Source organism: Mustelus asterias, chromosome 10 (assembly GCF_964213995.1).
Source record: "Mustelus asterias chromosome 10, sMusAst1.hap1.1, whole genome shotgun sequence".
NCBI classification, from domain to species: domain Eukaryota; kingdom Metazoa; phylum Chordata; class Chondrichthyes; order Carcharhiniformes; family Triakidae; genus Mustelus; species Mustelus asterias.
The window spans coordinates 35,767,709-35,783,570 of record NC_135810.1 but is presented as its reverse complement, the minus strand read 5'-3'; the positions used below and the strand labels follow the sequence as shown (position 1 = coordinate 35,783,570).

The following is a 15,862-nucleotide window of genomic DNA, read 5'->3' as shown; positions in this document are numbered from 1 at the left end:
ACATCTTTGGCAATTAAGTCTATGGACCATTTTTGTATAGATTGCTTTAGACTGCACTTGCTTTTCAGTTATTTAAAAAAACAATTTTTTGTTACAGTTTTGTTTGCACTTCAGCCCCACGCTCCTGATCTACGGGCACTGGGTGTGGAGAGAGATGTGGAAGGAGGACAACCCCCTTGTTAACCTGTTTCTGGGCCTGGCCAAACTTTCCATCAACGTGTCCAAATAGCAGATGACCAAGGGGGTTGACTGACCCGACTGTCTAACCCTCTACTGTCGCTATATTCGCAGCCAGGTGTATCTGGAGAGGGGACTGCAGTGTTCACCAGCACCCCTGAGGCCTTCCATGTTCAGTTGGCACCACAGGGACTGGTGAATTATTCACACTCTTAATCACGTTTTGATGTTTCATTTGTGATTTGTTACGGCACTATCCCTTTGAGAGGCTGTCCCTTTAATTTGGCCTTTAGTTTATTCGAATTGCCTCAAAATAGGGTAAACCACAAACCTAGAGCAATGATCTGGGGTTCCACGTTTGAATTCCATCATGGTAGAAGGTTAGATTTGAATTCTAAAGTAAACCTCCTGTAGCAGGCAAGGGTAAACTCATGGCTGTTATGCTTCGATATTAAACTAATGAGGATCAGATAACATCACTGGCAGCCACATGCTCCCAATGCTGTGCCTCCCACCAGCCTTGTATTATGTATGCCCACCCACTCAAACCAGCGCCAGGGCCCCTCGAGATTGCATTGGCCCTTCACTCTGGATTTCACCCTCAGGGTAGATGAGATTTATTAGTAGCTTCATTGCCTCCTCATTCCAGCCCCCCTTTGAGTCATGCTAATGTCAGAACCCCAAAATGTCCTCCATCCCTGCTGAGTAAAATAGCTTTTGCCCCTTGTTTTACTATGGTGTCTGACCCCCGCGGATCCAACAACTGCCCCTGCCCCCCCTCTGGGACTGGCCTCTCCAGCTCTCATTCTTTCTGCACCCACCCCATGGTGCTGACTCTGGGCTGGACTTTCTGGCCTGCACAGCACATATCCTCGAACTCACGAACACCCCTCCTCTGAACTAACAAGCACCTCAACCAGAATGATACCGCTTAGCTGACCCCACACCACAAGCTCTTTGATATCTCCCTCCCCATGGACTCCCTTGTGGGCAGTGATGACCTGTGTGCTCACCTCCAAACTCCTCCTTGGAAGTGAGGTCATCAGGTTCACGTTTCCAGAAACCGTGATGTCATATCAGCGGGGTCGGAATTTACAATGAGGATGTGGCCGCAGGTGATGATATTACAATGCATTCAAATAAGGTTATCATAGAATCATTCAGTGCAGAAGAGGCCCTTTTTGGCCCATCGAGTCTGCACCGGCACACGAGAAACACCTGACCTCCCACCCAATCCCATTTACCAGCACTTGGCCCATAGCCCTCAATGTTATGGCGTGCCAGGTGCTCAGCCAGGTCCTTTATAAAGGATGGGGGTAGGGCCTGGGTGGGATTGTGGTCGGTGCAGACTCGATGGGCCGAATGGCCTCCTTCTGCACTGTAGGGTTTCTATGATTCTATGATTCTATGTGAGGTAACCTGCCTTTACCACCTCGCAAGTAGCACACTCCAGACTGCCACCACCCACTGGGTAAAAACATTTTTCCTCAATTCCCCATGAACCTCCTGCCGCTCACTTGAACCTATGTCCCCTCGTGACTGACCCTTCAACTATCCACTCTGTCCATGCCCGTCATAATTTTGTTCACCTCAATCAGGTCACCCCTCAGTCTTCTCTGTTCCAACAAAAACAACCTAAACCTATCCAACCTCTCTTCATAACTTAAATGTTCCATCCCAGGCAGCATCCTGGTGAATCTCCTCTGCACTCCCTTCAGTGCAATCACGTCCTTCCTATAATGTGGTGGCCAGAACTGCACACACTACTCTAGCTGTGGCCTCAGCAAAGTTCTATACAACTCCAGCTCGACTTCTCTGCTTTTATAATCTATGCCTCAATTGATAAAGGCAAATGTTCCATTTGCCTTTTTCACCACCGTACTAACATGCTCTTCCACCTTCAGAGATCAATAAACAAACACACCCAGGTCCCTTTGTTCCATAGAACTTCCCAATGTCATACTGTTCATTGAATACTTCCTTGTCAAATTACTCCTTCCAAAATTTATCACCTCGCACTTTTTGACCTTGCTCAGCGTGTACCTCGTTACGACACTGGCAGGAGGAGGGGTCAATAGTATTGTGAGATTTTACTGGCAGGTGTCTTGTTTCTAGCGCCTCATGAGATTTTGCGCCAACATTCCCATTTATACTTCCTATATTACTGCATTTTTAAAAAACTAGCCCACATTTGCTGTGACTGTAAATGGCGATGTGGGTGCAAAGTCACGGCCATTGATTTTTTTTTTCTGAGTTCAGTGGTTCAAAAAGGAACAGTTTAATGCTTCAGGCTTCGTGTTTCTATTTTTCAGTAAAGAACAAAGAAGAAAATTACAGCACAGGAAAAAGTCCTTCGGCCCTCTATGCCTGCACTGACCATGCTGCCCGACATAAAATAAACCCCCAACCCTTCCGGGGATCATATCCCTCCATTCCCATCCTATTCATGGATTTGTCAAGAACCCCCTTAAAAGTCACTATCGTAGCTGCTTCCACTACCTACCCTGGTAGCGAGTTCAAGACACCCACCACCCTGAAAAAAAAAACCTGTCTCGTACATCTCCTTTAAACCTTACCCCTCGCACCTTAAACCTGTGCCCCCGAGTAATTGACTCTTCCACCCTGGGAAAAAGCTTATGACTATCCACTCTGTGCATGCCTCTCATAATCTTGTAGGCATCTATCAGGTCGCACCTCAACCTCAGTTGTTCCAGTGAGAACAAACCGAGTTTCTCCAACCTCCCCTCATAGCTAATGCCCTCCATAACAGGCAACATCCTGGTAAATCTTTTCTGTACCCTCTCCAAAGGCTCCACATTTTTCTGGTAGTGTGGCGACCAGAATTGAACATTATATTCTAAGTGCCTAACTAAGGTTCCATAAAGCTGCAACATGACTTGCCAATTTTAAAACTCAGTGCCCCGGCCAATGAAGGCAAGCATGCCGTATGCCTTCTTGACTACCTTCTCCACCTGCATTGCCACTTTCAGTGACCTGTGTACCTGTACACCCAGATCCCTCTGCCTATCAATATTCTTAAGGGTTCTGCCATTTACTGTATATTTCCTATCTGTATTAGACGTTCCAAAATGCATTACCTCACATTTATCTGAATTAAACCCCATCTGCCAACTCTGCGCCCAAGTCTCCAACCGATCTACATCCTGCTGTATCCTCTGATGGTCCTCATCACTATCCGCAAATCCACCAACCTTTGTGTCATCCGCAAACTTTGTAATCAAACCAGTTACATTTTCCTCCAAATCATTTATATATAATTACAAACAGCAAAGGTCCCAGCACTGATCCCTGAGGAAACCACTTGTCACAGCTCTCCATTCAGAAACGCACCCTTCCATTGCTACCCTCTGTTCTCTATGACCAAGTAAGAAGTCTAACAACACCAGGTTAAAGTCCAACAGGTTTATTTGGTAGCAAATGCCACTAGCTTTCGGAGTGCTGCCCCTTCGTCAGGTGGAGTGAGAGATGTGCTCACAAACAGGGCATACAGAGACACAAACTCAATTTACAGAATAATGATTGGAATGCTAATCAAGTCTTAAAGGTACAGACAATATGAGTGGAGAGAGCATTAAGCACAGGTTAAAGAGATGTGTATTGTCTCCAGACAGGACAGCTAGTGAGATTTTGCAAGTCCAGGCAAGTCGTGGGGGTTACGGATAGTATGACATGAATCCAAAATCCTGGTTGAGGCCGTCCTCATGTGTGCGGAACTTGGCTATCAGTTTCTGCTCAGTGGCCCTGCGGTGTTTTGTGTCGTGAAGGCCATCTTAGAACATAGAACATAGAACATTACAGCGCAGAACAGGCCCTTCGGCCCACGATGTTGCACCGACCAGTTAAGAAAAAAAAACTGTGACCCTCCAACCTAAACCAATTTCTTTTCGTCCATGAACCTATCTACGGATCTCTTAAACGCCCCCAAACTAGGCGCATTTACAACTGATGCTGGCAGGGCATTCCAATCCCTCACCACCCTCTGGGTAAAGAACCTACCCCTGACATCGGTTCTATAACTACCCCCCCTCAATTTAAAGCCATGCCCCCTCGTGCTGGATTTCTCCATCAGAGGAAAAAGGCTATCACTATCCACCCTATCTAAACCTCTAATCATCTTATATGTTTCAATAAGATCCCCTCTTAGCCGCCGCCTTTCCAGCGAAAACAATCCCAAATCCCTCAGCCTCTCCTCATAGGATCTCCCCTCCATACCAGGCAACATCCTGGTAAACCTCCTCTGCACCCTCTCCAAAGCCTCCACATCCTTCCTGTAATGTGGGGACCAGAACTGCACACAGTACTCCAAGTGCGGCCGCACCAGAGTTGTGTACAGTTGCAACATAACGCTACGACTCCTAAATTCAATCCCCCTACCAATAAACGCCAAGACACCATATGCCTTCTTAACAACCTTATCTACTTGATTCCCAACTTTCAGGGATCTATGCACACATACACCTAGATCCCTCTGCTCCTCCACACTATTCAAAGTCCTCCCGTTAGCCCTATACTCAACACATCTGTTATTCCTACCAAAGTGAATTACCTCACACTTCTCCGCATTAAACTCCATCCGCCACCTCTCGGCCCAACTTTGCAACCTGTCTAAGTCTTCCTGCAAACTACGACACCCTTCCTCACTGTCTACCACACCACCGACTTTGGTGTCATCAGCAAATTTGCTAATCCACCCAACTATACCCTCATCCAGATCATTAATAAATATTACAAACAGCAGTGGCCCCAAAACAGATCCCTGAGGTACACCACTTGTAACCGCACTCCATGATGAATATTTACTATCAACCACCACCCTCTGTTTCCTATCCGCTAGCCAATTCCTGATCCAATTTCCTAGATCACCCCCAATCCCATACATCTGCATTTTCTGCAGAAGCCTACCATGGTGAACCTTATCAAACGCCTTACTAAAATCCATATATACCACGTCCACTGCCTTGCCCCCATCCACCTCCTTGGTCACTTTCTCAAAAAACTCAATAAGGTTAGTAAGGCACGACCTACCTGCCACAAAACCATGCTGACTATCACCTATCAATTCATTACTCTCCAAATAACTATAAATCCTATCCCTTATAATTTTTTCCAACATCTTGCCGACAACAGAAGTGAGACTCACCGGTCTATAATTCCCGGGGAAGTCTCTGTTCCCCTTCTTAAACAATGGGACAACATTCGCTAACCTCCAATCTTCTGGTACTATACCAGAGGCCAACGACGACCTGAAGATCAGAGCCAGAGGCTCTGCAATCACTTCTCTTGCCTCCCAGAGAATCCTTGGATAAATCCCATCCGGACCAGGGGATTTATCTATTTTCAGACCCTCCAGAATATCCTGCACATCCTCCTTATCAACTGTAATACTGTCTATTCTACTCCCCTGCAACCCAGTGTCCTCCTCAGCTATATTCATGTCCCCTTGCGTGAACACCGAAGAGAAATATTGGTTCAATGCTTCACCAATCTCCTCCGGTTCCACACATAACTTCCCTCTGCCATCTATAACTGGCCCTAAACTTGCCCTAACCAACCTTCTGTTCTTGACATACCTATAGAACGCCTTAGGATTCTCTTTAACCCTATCCGCCAAAGTCTTCTCATGTCCCCTTTTAGCCCTTCTAAGCTCGCTCTTCAACTCCCTATTAGCCAATCTAAAGCTTTCTAGTGCACTACCCGAGTGCTCACGTCTCATCCGAACATAAGCCTCCTTTTTCTTTTTAACCAACAAAGAAACTTTTTTGGTGCACCACGGTTCCCTAGCCCTACCAATTCCTCCTTGCCTGACAGGGACATACCTATCACAGACTCGCAGTAGCTGCTCCTTGAAAAAACTCCACATGTCGGACGTTCCCAGTCCCTGTAATCTCCTAGTCCAACCTATGTTTCCTAATTCTCTCCTAATAGCCTCATAATTACCCTTCCCCCAGCGAAAACCACTGGCCCGAGGTTCATGCCTATCCCTTTCCATCACTAAGGTGAACGTAACCGAATTGTGGTCACTATCACCAAAATGCACACCAACTTCCAAGTCTAGCACCTGGTCTGGCTCATTTCCCAGCACCAGATCCAATATAGCCTCACCTCTAGTTGGCCTGTCTACATACTGAGTCAAAAAACCTTCCTGCACGCTTTGAACAAAAACTGACCCCTCTAACGAGCTAGAGCTATAACAATTCCAGTCAATATTAGTCAAGTTAAAATCCCCCATAACAATTGCCCTATTACTTTCACTCCTAAGCAGGATTGACTCCGCAATCCTTTCCTCAACCTCTCTAGAACTTTTAGGAGGTCTATAAAAGACTCCCAACAGGGTGACCTCTCCTCTCCTATTTCTAATCTCCGCCCATACTACCTCAACAGATAAGTCCTCATCAAACCTCCTCTCTGACACTGTGATACAATCTCTGACCAATAATGCTACCCCTCCCCCTCTTCTACCTCCTTCCCTACTTCGACTAAAACATTTGAACCCCGGGACCTGCAGCATCCATTCCTGCCCCTGCTCTATCCATGTCTCTGAAATAGCCACAACATCGAAGTCCCAGGTACTGATCCACGCTGCAAGTTCACCCACTTTATTGCGAATACTCCTGGCATTGAAGTATACACATTTCAAACCCTGCTCCACCCCACCTCTGCAATGCCGTGCATTGCAGTCCCCATCCATGCATCCCTCACTTTCAGCCCCACTACTCAGGATCCCTCCCCCCCCCCGAATCAGTTTAAACCTCCCTGCATGGCCTTAGCAAATTTACCCCCCAGGATATTGGTCCCCTTCTGATTAAGGTGTAGACCATCCTTCTCATAGAGGTCACACCTTCCCCAGTACGAGCCCCAATTGCTTAAGTACCTGAACCCCTCCCTCCTGCACCATCCCCTCAGCCATGAATTCAAACCTTCCCTCTCCCTATTCCTCTCTAAACTATCCCGTGGTACAGGCAAGAGTCCAGAGATAACCACTCTGTCAGTCTTGGCCTTTAGTTTCCACCCCAACTCCATAAATCCCTGCCTAATATCCCCTTCCCCTATCCTCCCTATGTCGTGTGTCCCCACATGTACAATAACTTGTGGTTTATCTCCCTCCCCCCTAAGAGTCCTGAATACCCTGTCAGACACATCCCGGACCCCAGCCCCTGGTAGGCAACACACCAACCCTGAGTCCCTACCTTTAGTTCCGACCCTCCTATCTGTCCCTTTAATTGTGGAGTCCCCAATCACAAGGCCCAGTCTTTTACAGCCCCTAACCACCTGAGCTTTCTCACTCGGCTCACCCCCAGAGATCTGCTCTCTATGCTCAGTTGATTCCTCCTCAACTGTAGCCTCCAGCACCGAAAACCTATTATGGAGGGGAACCGCCCCAGGGGATTGTCTTCCCGATTGCTTCTTACCCCTCCTCCTGGCATTGACCCAAGCCTCATTTCTAGGAGTTACTATTTCTCTATAACTCCTATCAACTTCCACCTCCGCCTCCCGAATTATGCGGAGTTCCTCTAACTCCCCCTCCAGCTCCTTTACACGCTCCTCCAGAAGCTGCAATCTAATGCACTTCTTACAACTAAAATCTCCTGAAACACTACTGGATTTCCTCACCACATACATCCCACAGGAGATGCAGCATACTGCCTGAACTGCCATCCCTGAAGCCATTACCAGCAAGAAAAAAAGAAAACAAAAAACTTCCCCACACTTATAATTAGGTTAGAGGAGGATGGAAGGGTGGGATCCTCTACCAGTGTAGAGGATCGGGTATCTCCTCTTGGAGAACGCTCACCCGAAGATCAGAAGCTGTATGCCCGTGACCGCTGAAGTGCCCCCCAACAGGAAGAGAACAGTCTTGCCTGGTGATTGCCGAGTGGTGTTCATTCATCCGTTGTCATAGCGTCTGCATGGTTTACCCAATGTACCATGCCTCGGGACATCCTTTCTTGCAGCGTATCAGGTAGATAACGTTGGCCGAGTTGTAAGTGTATGTACCGTGTATCTGGTGGATGGTGTTCTCACGTGAGATGATGGCATCCGTGTCGATGATCCGGCACGTCTTGCAGAGGTTGCTGTGGCAGGGTTGTGTGGTGTCGTGGTCACTGTTCTCCTGAAGGCTGCGGACAATGGTCTGTTTGAGGTTGTGTGGTTGTTTGAAGGCAAGAAGTGAGGGTGTGGGGATGGCCTTGGCGAGATGTTCGTCTTCATCAATGACATGTTGAAGACTCCGGAGGAGATGCCGTAGCTTCTCCACTGTGGGGAAGTACTGGACGACGAAGGGTACTCTGTCCACCGTGTCCCGTGTTTGTCATCTGAGGAGGTCGGTGCGGTTTTTCACTGTGCTGCGTTGGAACTGTCGATCGATGAGTCGAGCGCCATATCCTGTTCTTATGAGGGCATCTTTCAGCGTCTGGAGGTGTCTGTTGCAATCGTCCTCATCCGAGCAGATCCTGTGTATACGGAGGGCTTGTCCGTAGGGGATGGCTTCTTTAACGTGTTTAGGGTGGAAGCTGGAGAAGTGGAGCATCGTGAGGTTATCCGTGGGCTTGCAGTACAGTGCGGTGCTGAGGTGACCGTCCTTAATGGAGATGCGCGTGTCCAAGAATGCAACCGATTCCGGAGAGTAGTCCATGGTGAGTCTGATGGTGGGATGGAACTTGTTGATGTCATCAAATAGCTGTTTCAGTGATTGTTCACCATGAGTCCAAAGGAAGAAAATGTCATCGATGTATCTAGTGTATAGCATCGGTTGAAGGTCCTGTGCGGTGAAGAAGTCACACAACCCTGCCACAGCAACCTCTGCAAGACGTGCCGGATCATCGACACAGATGCCATCATCTCATGTGAGAACACCATCCACCAGGTACATGGTACATACACTTGCAACCCGGCCACCGTTATCTACCTGATACGCTGCAGGAAAGGATGTCTGGAGGCATGGTACATTGGGGAAACCATGCAAACGCTATGACAACGGATGAATGAACACCGCTCGACAATCACCAGGCAAGACTGTTCTCTTCCTGTTGGGGAGCACTTCAGCGGTCACGGGCATACAGCCTCTGATCTTCGGGTAAGCGTTCTCCAAGGCGGCCTTCACGACACATGACACCGCAGGGTCGCTGAGCAGAAACTGATAGCCAAGTTCTGCACACATGAGGACGGCCTCAACCGGGATCTTGGATTCATGTCACACGATCTGTAACCCCCACAACTTGCCTGGACTTGCAAAATCTCACTAGCTGTCATAGAACATAGAACAGTACAGCACAGAACAGGCCCTTCGGCCCACGTTGTTGTGCTGAGCTTTGTCTGAAACCCAGATCAAGCTATTTCCTCCCTATCGTCCTGAAGTACTCCATGTGCCTATCCAATAGCTTCTTAAATGTTCCTAAAGTTTCTGACTCCACTATCACTGCAGGCAGTCCATTCCACACCCCAACCACTCTGAGTAAAAAACCTACCTCGGACATCCTTCCTATATCTCCCACCATGAACCCTATAGTTATGCCCCCTAGTTACCACTCCATTCACTCGAGGAAATAGTCTTTGAACGTTCACTCTATCTATCCCCCTCATCATCTTATAAACCTCTATCAAGTCTCCTCTCAACCTCCTCCGCTCCAAAGAGAAAAGCCCAAGTTCCCTCAACCTTTCCTCATAAGACCTACCCTCCAAACCAGACAGCACCCTGGTAAATCTCCTCTGCACTCTTTCCAGTGTCTCCACATCCTTCTTATAATGAGGTGACCAGAACTGCACACAATATTCCAAATGTGGTCTCACCAAGGTCCTGTACAGTTGCAGCATAACCCCACGGCTCTTAAACTCAAACCCCCTGTTAATGAACGCCAACACACTATAGGCCTTCTTCACGGCTCTATCCACTTGAGTGGCAACCTTCAGAGATCTATGGATATGAACCCCAAGATCTCTCTGTTCCTCCACATTCTTTAGAACCCTACCTTTGACACTGTAATCCACATTTAAATTTGTCCTACCAAAATAAATCACCTCGCATTTGTCAGGGTTAAACTCCATTTGCCATTTTTCAGCCCAGCTCTGCATCCTATCTATATCTCTTTGCAGCCTACAACAGCCCTCCACCTCATCCACTACTCCACCAATCTTGGTGTCATCAGCAAATTTACTGATCCACCCTTCAGCCCCCTCCTCCAAGTCATTTATAAAAATGACAAATAGCAGAGGACCAAGCACTTATCCCTGTGGCACTCCGGTGGTAACCGGTTTCCAGTCCGAAAATTTTCCATCCACCACCACCCTCTGTCTTTTGTTAGATACAGTAAGAAGTTTAACACCACCAGGTTAAAGTCCAACAGCTTTATTTGGTAGCAAAAGCCACACAAGCTTTCGGAGCTGCAAGCCCCTTCAGGTGAGTGGGAATTCTGTTCACAAACAGAGCATATAAAGACACAAACTCAATTTACATGAATAATGGTTGGAATGCGAATACCTACAACTAATCAAGTCTTTAAGAAACAAAACAATGTGAGTGGAGAGAGCATCAAGACAGGCTAAACAGATGTGTATTGTCTCCAGACAAGACAGCCAGTGAAACTCTGTGGGGGTTACAAATAGTGTGACATGAACGCAATATCCCGGTTGAGACCGTCCTCGTGTGTGCGGAACTTGGCTATCAGTTTCTGCTCAGCGACTCTGCGCCGTCGTGTGTCGCGAAGGCCGCCTTGGAGAACGCTTACCCGAATATCAGATATTCGGGTAAGCGTTCTCCAAGGCGGCCTTCGCGACACTCGACGGCGCAGAGTCGCTGAGCAGAAACTGATAGCCAAGTTTCGCACACACGAGAACGGCCTCAACTGGGATATTGGGTTCATGTCCCACTATTTGTAACCCCCACAGAGTTTCACTGGCTGTCTTGTCTGGAGACAATACACATCTTTTTAGCCTGTCTTGATGCTCTCTCCACTCATGTTGTTTTGTTTCTTAAAGACTTGATTAGTTGTAGGTATTCGCATTCCAACCATTATTCATGTAAATTGAGTTTGTGTCTTTATATGCTCTGTTTGTGAACAGAATTCCCACTCACCTGAAGAAGGGGCTTGCAGCTCCGAAAGCTTGTGTGGCTTTTGCTACCAAATAAACCTGTTGGACTTTAACCTGGTGTTGTTAAACTTCTTACTGTGTTTACCCCAGTCCAACGCCGGCATCTCCACATTCTGTTAGATAGCCAGTTACCTATCCAATCGGCCAAACTTCCCTCTATCCCACACATCCTTACTTTCTTCATAAGCCGACCATGGGGGACTTTATCAAACGCCTTACTAAAATCCATGTATATGACATCAACTGCACTACCTTCATCTATATACTTAGTTACCTCCTCAAAAAATTCTATCAAATTTGTGAGGCAAGAATAGGCCATTTGAGTCTGTTCTGACACTTGTAAATATCATGACTGATCTGATTATCAAAAAGGGGTGTAGAGAGAAAACAAAGATTTTCGACCAGTGAGCCTAACATTGGTACTGGAGAATTTGCTAGAGTCCATTAGCAAGGATTTCATAACTCAGCACTTGGAAGGGAGTGGTTTAATCAGATAAAAATGAAATCTTGCTTGACGAATCTATTGGAGTTCTTTAAGGATGTAAGGAGTAGACTTAACTGAGGAGAACTAGTGGATATCGTTTATTTAGACTTTTAGAACGCTTTTGACAGAGTCTTGTGTAACAGACTACTGTGTAAAGTTGAAGCACATAGGATTGCAGGTAATGTCTTCAGATGGGCCTCACGGTGGCACAGTGGTTAGCACTGCTGCCTTACAGCGTTAAGGACCCGGGTTCAATTCCAGCCTCGGGTCACTGTCTGAGGAGTTTACACATTCTCCCCATGTCTGCGTAGGTTTGCTCCGGTTTCCTCCCACAGTCCAAAGATGTGCGGGTTAGGTGGATTGGCCATGCTAAATTGACCCTAGTGTCGGGGAATTAGCAGGGTAAATAAGTCGGGTTACGGGAGTAGGGCCTTGGTGGGATTGTGGTCGGTGCAGACACCTTGGGCCGAATACCTCCTTCTGCACTGTAGGGATTCTATGGATGGATAAAAAGCTGGTTAGCAGATGGGAAGCAGAGTTGACACAAACGGGTCTCTTTCTGATTTGCACTGAGTGACTAGTGGGGTTCTGCAGGGATCTGTGAGAGGACACCAGCTGTTCACATAATATATTAATGATTGAAAGAGGGAATTGAACATATTATCTCCAAATTTGCAGGTGATGCAAAGTTGGTGGGAAGGTGAGCTGTGAGTAGGATGCAGAGATGCTGCAGTGTGATTTGGACAAACTGAGTGTGCGGGCATCTGCATCGCAGATGCAGTATAATGTGGATAAATGTGAGGTTATCCACTTTGGTAGCAATAATAGGAAGACATTATTATTTGAATGGGTATAAATTGAGAGAGGTAGATACTCGGTGAGACCTTGATGTCCTTGTGCCTTAGTTGCTGAAAGTAAGCATGTGGGTACATCAGGCAGTAAAGAAGGCAAATGGTATGTTGTCCTTAGAACCATAGAAAATTACAGCTCAGAGAACATAGAACATTACAGCGCAGTACAGGCCCTTCGGCCCACGATGTTGCGCCGACCTGTGAAACCAATCTAAAGCCCATCTAACCTACACTATTCCAATATCATCCAAATGTTTATCCAATGACCATTTAAATGCCCTTAATGTTGACGAGTCCACTACTGTTGCAGGCAGGGCATTCCACGCCTTTACTACTCTCTGAGTAAAGAACCTACCTCTGACATCTGTCCTATATCTCACCCCTCAATTTAAAAGCCTGCTTGGCTTTCTATGAGAATTCTTTAATGTGATTGGCTGCTTGAAAAGCTTGACATCACTGCAGCTTGACAGTTGGAATCCCCAGTAAATTATTCTACAATCAATTTCATTTTGAGGGGGTTAAAGTTCTCACCACAGAGAATGGCAAGCACCCATGCTTTGCCATTGACAGCAAAATTCTTGACATCATAACTTTGGATGACAGATTTTCAGGAGCACTAGGAATTTAGCATTGCAATGAAAAAGCTGTTATTTGTAAAATTAATCATTTGTGGCATACTATTAGGATAATTACTTCAATTGACATTTATAAAATTCTCCTACTAATATAATAATTTTAATTTACAGATTCTGAACATAGCTATTATAATCTGATTCTGAAGAAAGCTGGTCAGTTTTTGTCACAACTGAAACTCAACCTTCTGAAGTTTGCTCTCTCACTAAGAGCATATTCTCCAACTGTTCAGATGTTTCAACAGGTGCGTATAGTAATCTTCATGTTATTAGCTTTGTTGGATGAAAGGGACTATGGCATAAAAAGCACAGGTAAAACATTTCTTTCATTTAAGCAAAAGGAAGACTACTGAAGCGAAATGACACTGCATTTCCTTCTCAGTTTGATTTTGTAGTTCATTAACTGAGATATTTAAATTTAAAAAAAGTAATTTTAATCTAGATCAAAATTTATTTTTAAAATATTTAGTAGGGGAGAATCCTGTCAGTCAAACATGCTTCCCAATGAAATAACTGTGACGATGGTGGGAATTTCCGCCCAAAGTCAACAGAACTTGGTTGGTCCATCAAATGTTCCATCCTGTGTACGGCAATTCCCACAAAAGATGGAGCCAGAAAATCCAGCCCTCTGTCTGTGGAACTGTATTTCCTTTCTAAAGTTCATGGATGCTTAGCTAAATTTCAATTCATTTTAAGTGCATGTTTCTCAATATGAGCAATCTCTTGTATACAACTCATGCAATGCATTTCATTTGATGTATGAACCACATTGTCCATTTTGTCTTCTTGCTAGATTTTGTTCTTTTGGTGCTGTGTTTTACAATGTTGGTGATCATGGCTCACCAACCTCATGGTCCTTGATAACAGTTAACATCTTAGTGATCTCAAATCTTGTTTCTATAGCTGTTAGGCTATAGAATGAACAGCTGTATAGCTGTCGGCGCAACATCGTGGGCCGATGGGCCTGTATTGCGCTGTAATGTTCTATGTTCTATTGCTTAAGAAGGGCAGCAGGGATAATGGAGGAAATTATAGGCCGGTGAGCCTTATGTCAGTGGTGGGGAAATTATTGGAAAAGATTCTTAGGGACAGGATTTACTCACACTTGGAAACAAATGGTCTTATTAGTGATAGACAACATGGTTTTGTGAAGGGGAAGTCATGCCTCACTAACTTCTATGGTTCTAACTTATATGGTTCTAACTTGATCGAGTTTTTCGAGGAAGTAACGAAGGTGATAGATGAGGGAAAGGCAGTGGATTTTGTATACATGGACGTCAGTAAAACCTTTGACAAAGTACCCCATGGGAGACTGGTACAAAAGATGAAGTCACATCGCATCAGAGGCGAGCTGGCAAGATGGATACAGAACTGACTTGGGCATAGAAAACAGAGGGTAGCAGTAGAGGATTGCTTTTCTGAATGGAAGGTTGTGACTAGCGGTGTTCCACAGGGATCAGTTCTGGGACCTTTTGTTGTTCGTGATATGTAAAAATGATTTGGAGGAAAATGTAGCTGGTCTGATTAGTAAGTTCGCTGGTGACGCACAAATTGGTGAGTTGCAGATAGTGAAGAGGATTGTCAGAGGTTATAGCAAGATATAGACTGGTTGGAGACTTGGGCAGAGAAATGGCAGATGGAGTTTAATCCGGACAAGTGTGAGGTGATGCATTTTGGAAGGTCCAATGCATATAGGAATTGTACAGTAAATGGTAGAACCCTTCAGAGTATTGACAGGCAGAGGGATCTGGACATACATGTCCACCAATCGCTGAAAGTCGCAACGCAGGTGGATAAGGTAGTCAAGAAGGCATATGGCATGCATGCCTTCATCGGTCGGAGTATTGAATATAAAAATTGGCAGGTCATGCTGCAGCTGTACAGAACCCTAGTTCAGCCTCATTTAGAATGTGGTGTACAATTCTGGTTGCCACACCCAGAACGATGTGGATGCTTTGAAGAAGGTACAGAGACTTACCAGTCTGCCTGGTCTGGGGGGTATTAGCTATGAGGAGAGGTTGGATAATCACGGTTTGTTCTCACTGGAACAATGGAGGTTGAGAGGTGACTTGATAGAGGTTTACAAGATTATGAGTGGCATGGACAGAGTGGATAGTCAGCTGCTCTTTCCTACGTTAGAAAGTCAAGTACTAGGAGACATAAGTTTAAGGTGCGTGTGGGAAGTTTCGAGGAGATGTTTTTTTCAGAGGGTGGTGAATGTCTGGAACGCGCTGCCCGGGGAAATGGTGGGAGCAGGTACAATAGCAGCATTTAAAGGGCAACTATACGAATACGTGAATAGGATGGGAATGGAAGGATATGGACTCCGTAAATGCATATGGTTTTAGTTTAGGCAGGCATCATGGTCGGCTCAGGCTTGGAGGGCCTAAGGACCTATTCCTGTACAGCACTGTTCTTTGTTCTGCACAGACACATGAGAACCACTTTGTTGTGTTTATGATCTGATATTGAGACTAATAATAGACCATGAGGTCAGTGGTGGTAAACTGACTGGAACAGTGTATTAACACATCTTTATCCTAACACAGTCAGCACAAGACTGGCTAGGCAAGCTCCAACCAGCGTGGGGCTCGAGACCCAGGTCACTTGAT

General features: G+C 45.9%; 1 protein-coding gene across 1 annotated transcript in view; it reads left to right on the top strand.

Annotated features, from left to right (window-relative positions):
• uggt2 (UDP-glucose glycoprotein glucosyltransferase 2) overlaps positions 1–15,862 on the top strand; it is a 608,113-nt gene that overhangs the window by 77,279 nt on the left and 514,972 nt on the right. Inside the window, exon 4 of the mRNA XM_078221650.1 lies at positions 13,365–13,495. Coding sequence (XP_078077776.1) covers positions 13,365–13,495 — 131 coding nt within the window. The remainder of the gene's footprint in view (positions 1–13,364; positions 13,496–15,862) is intronic.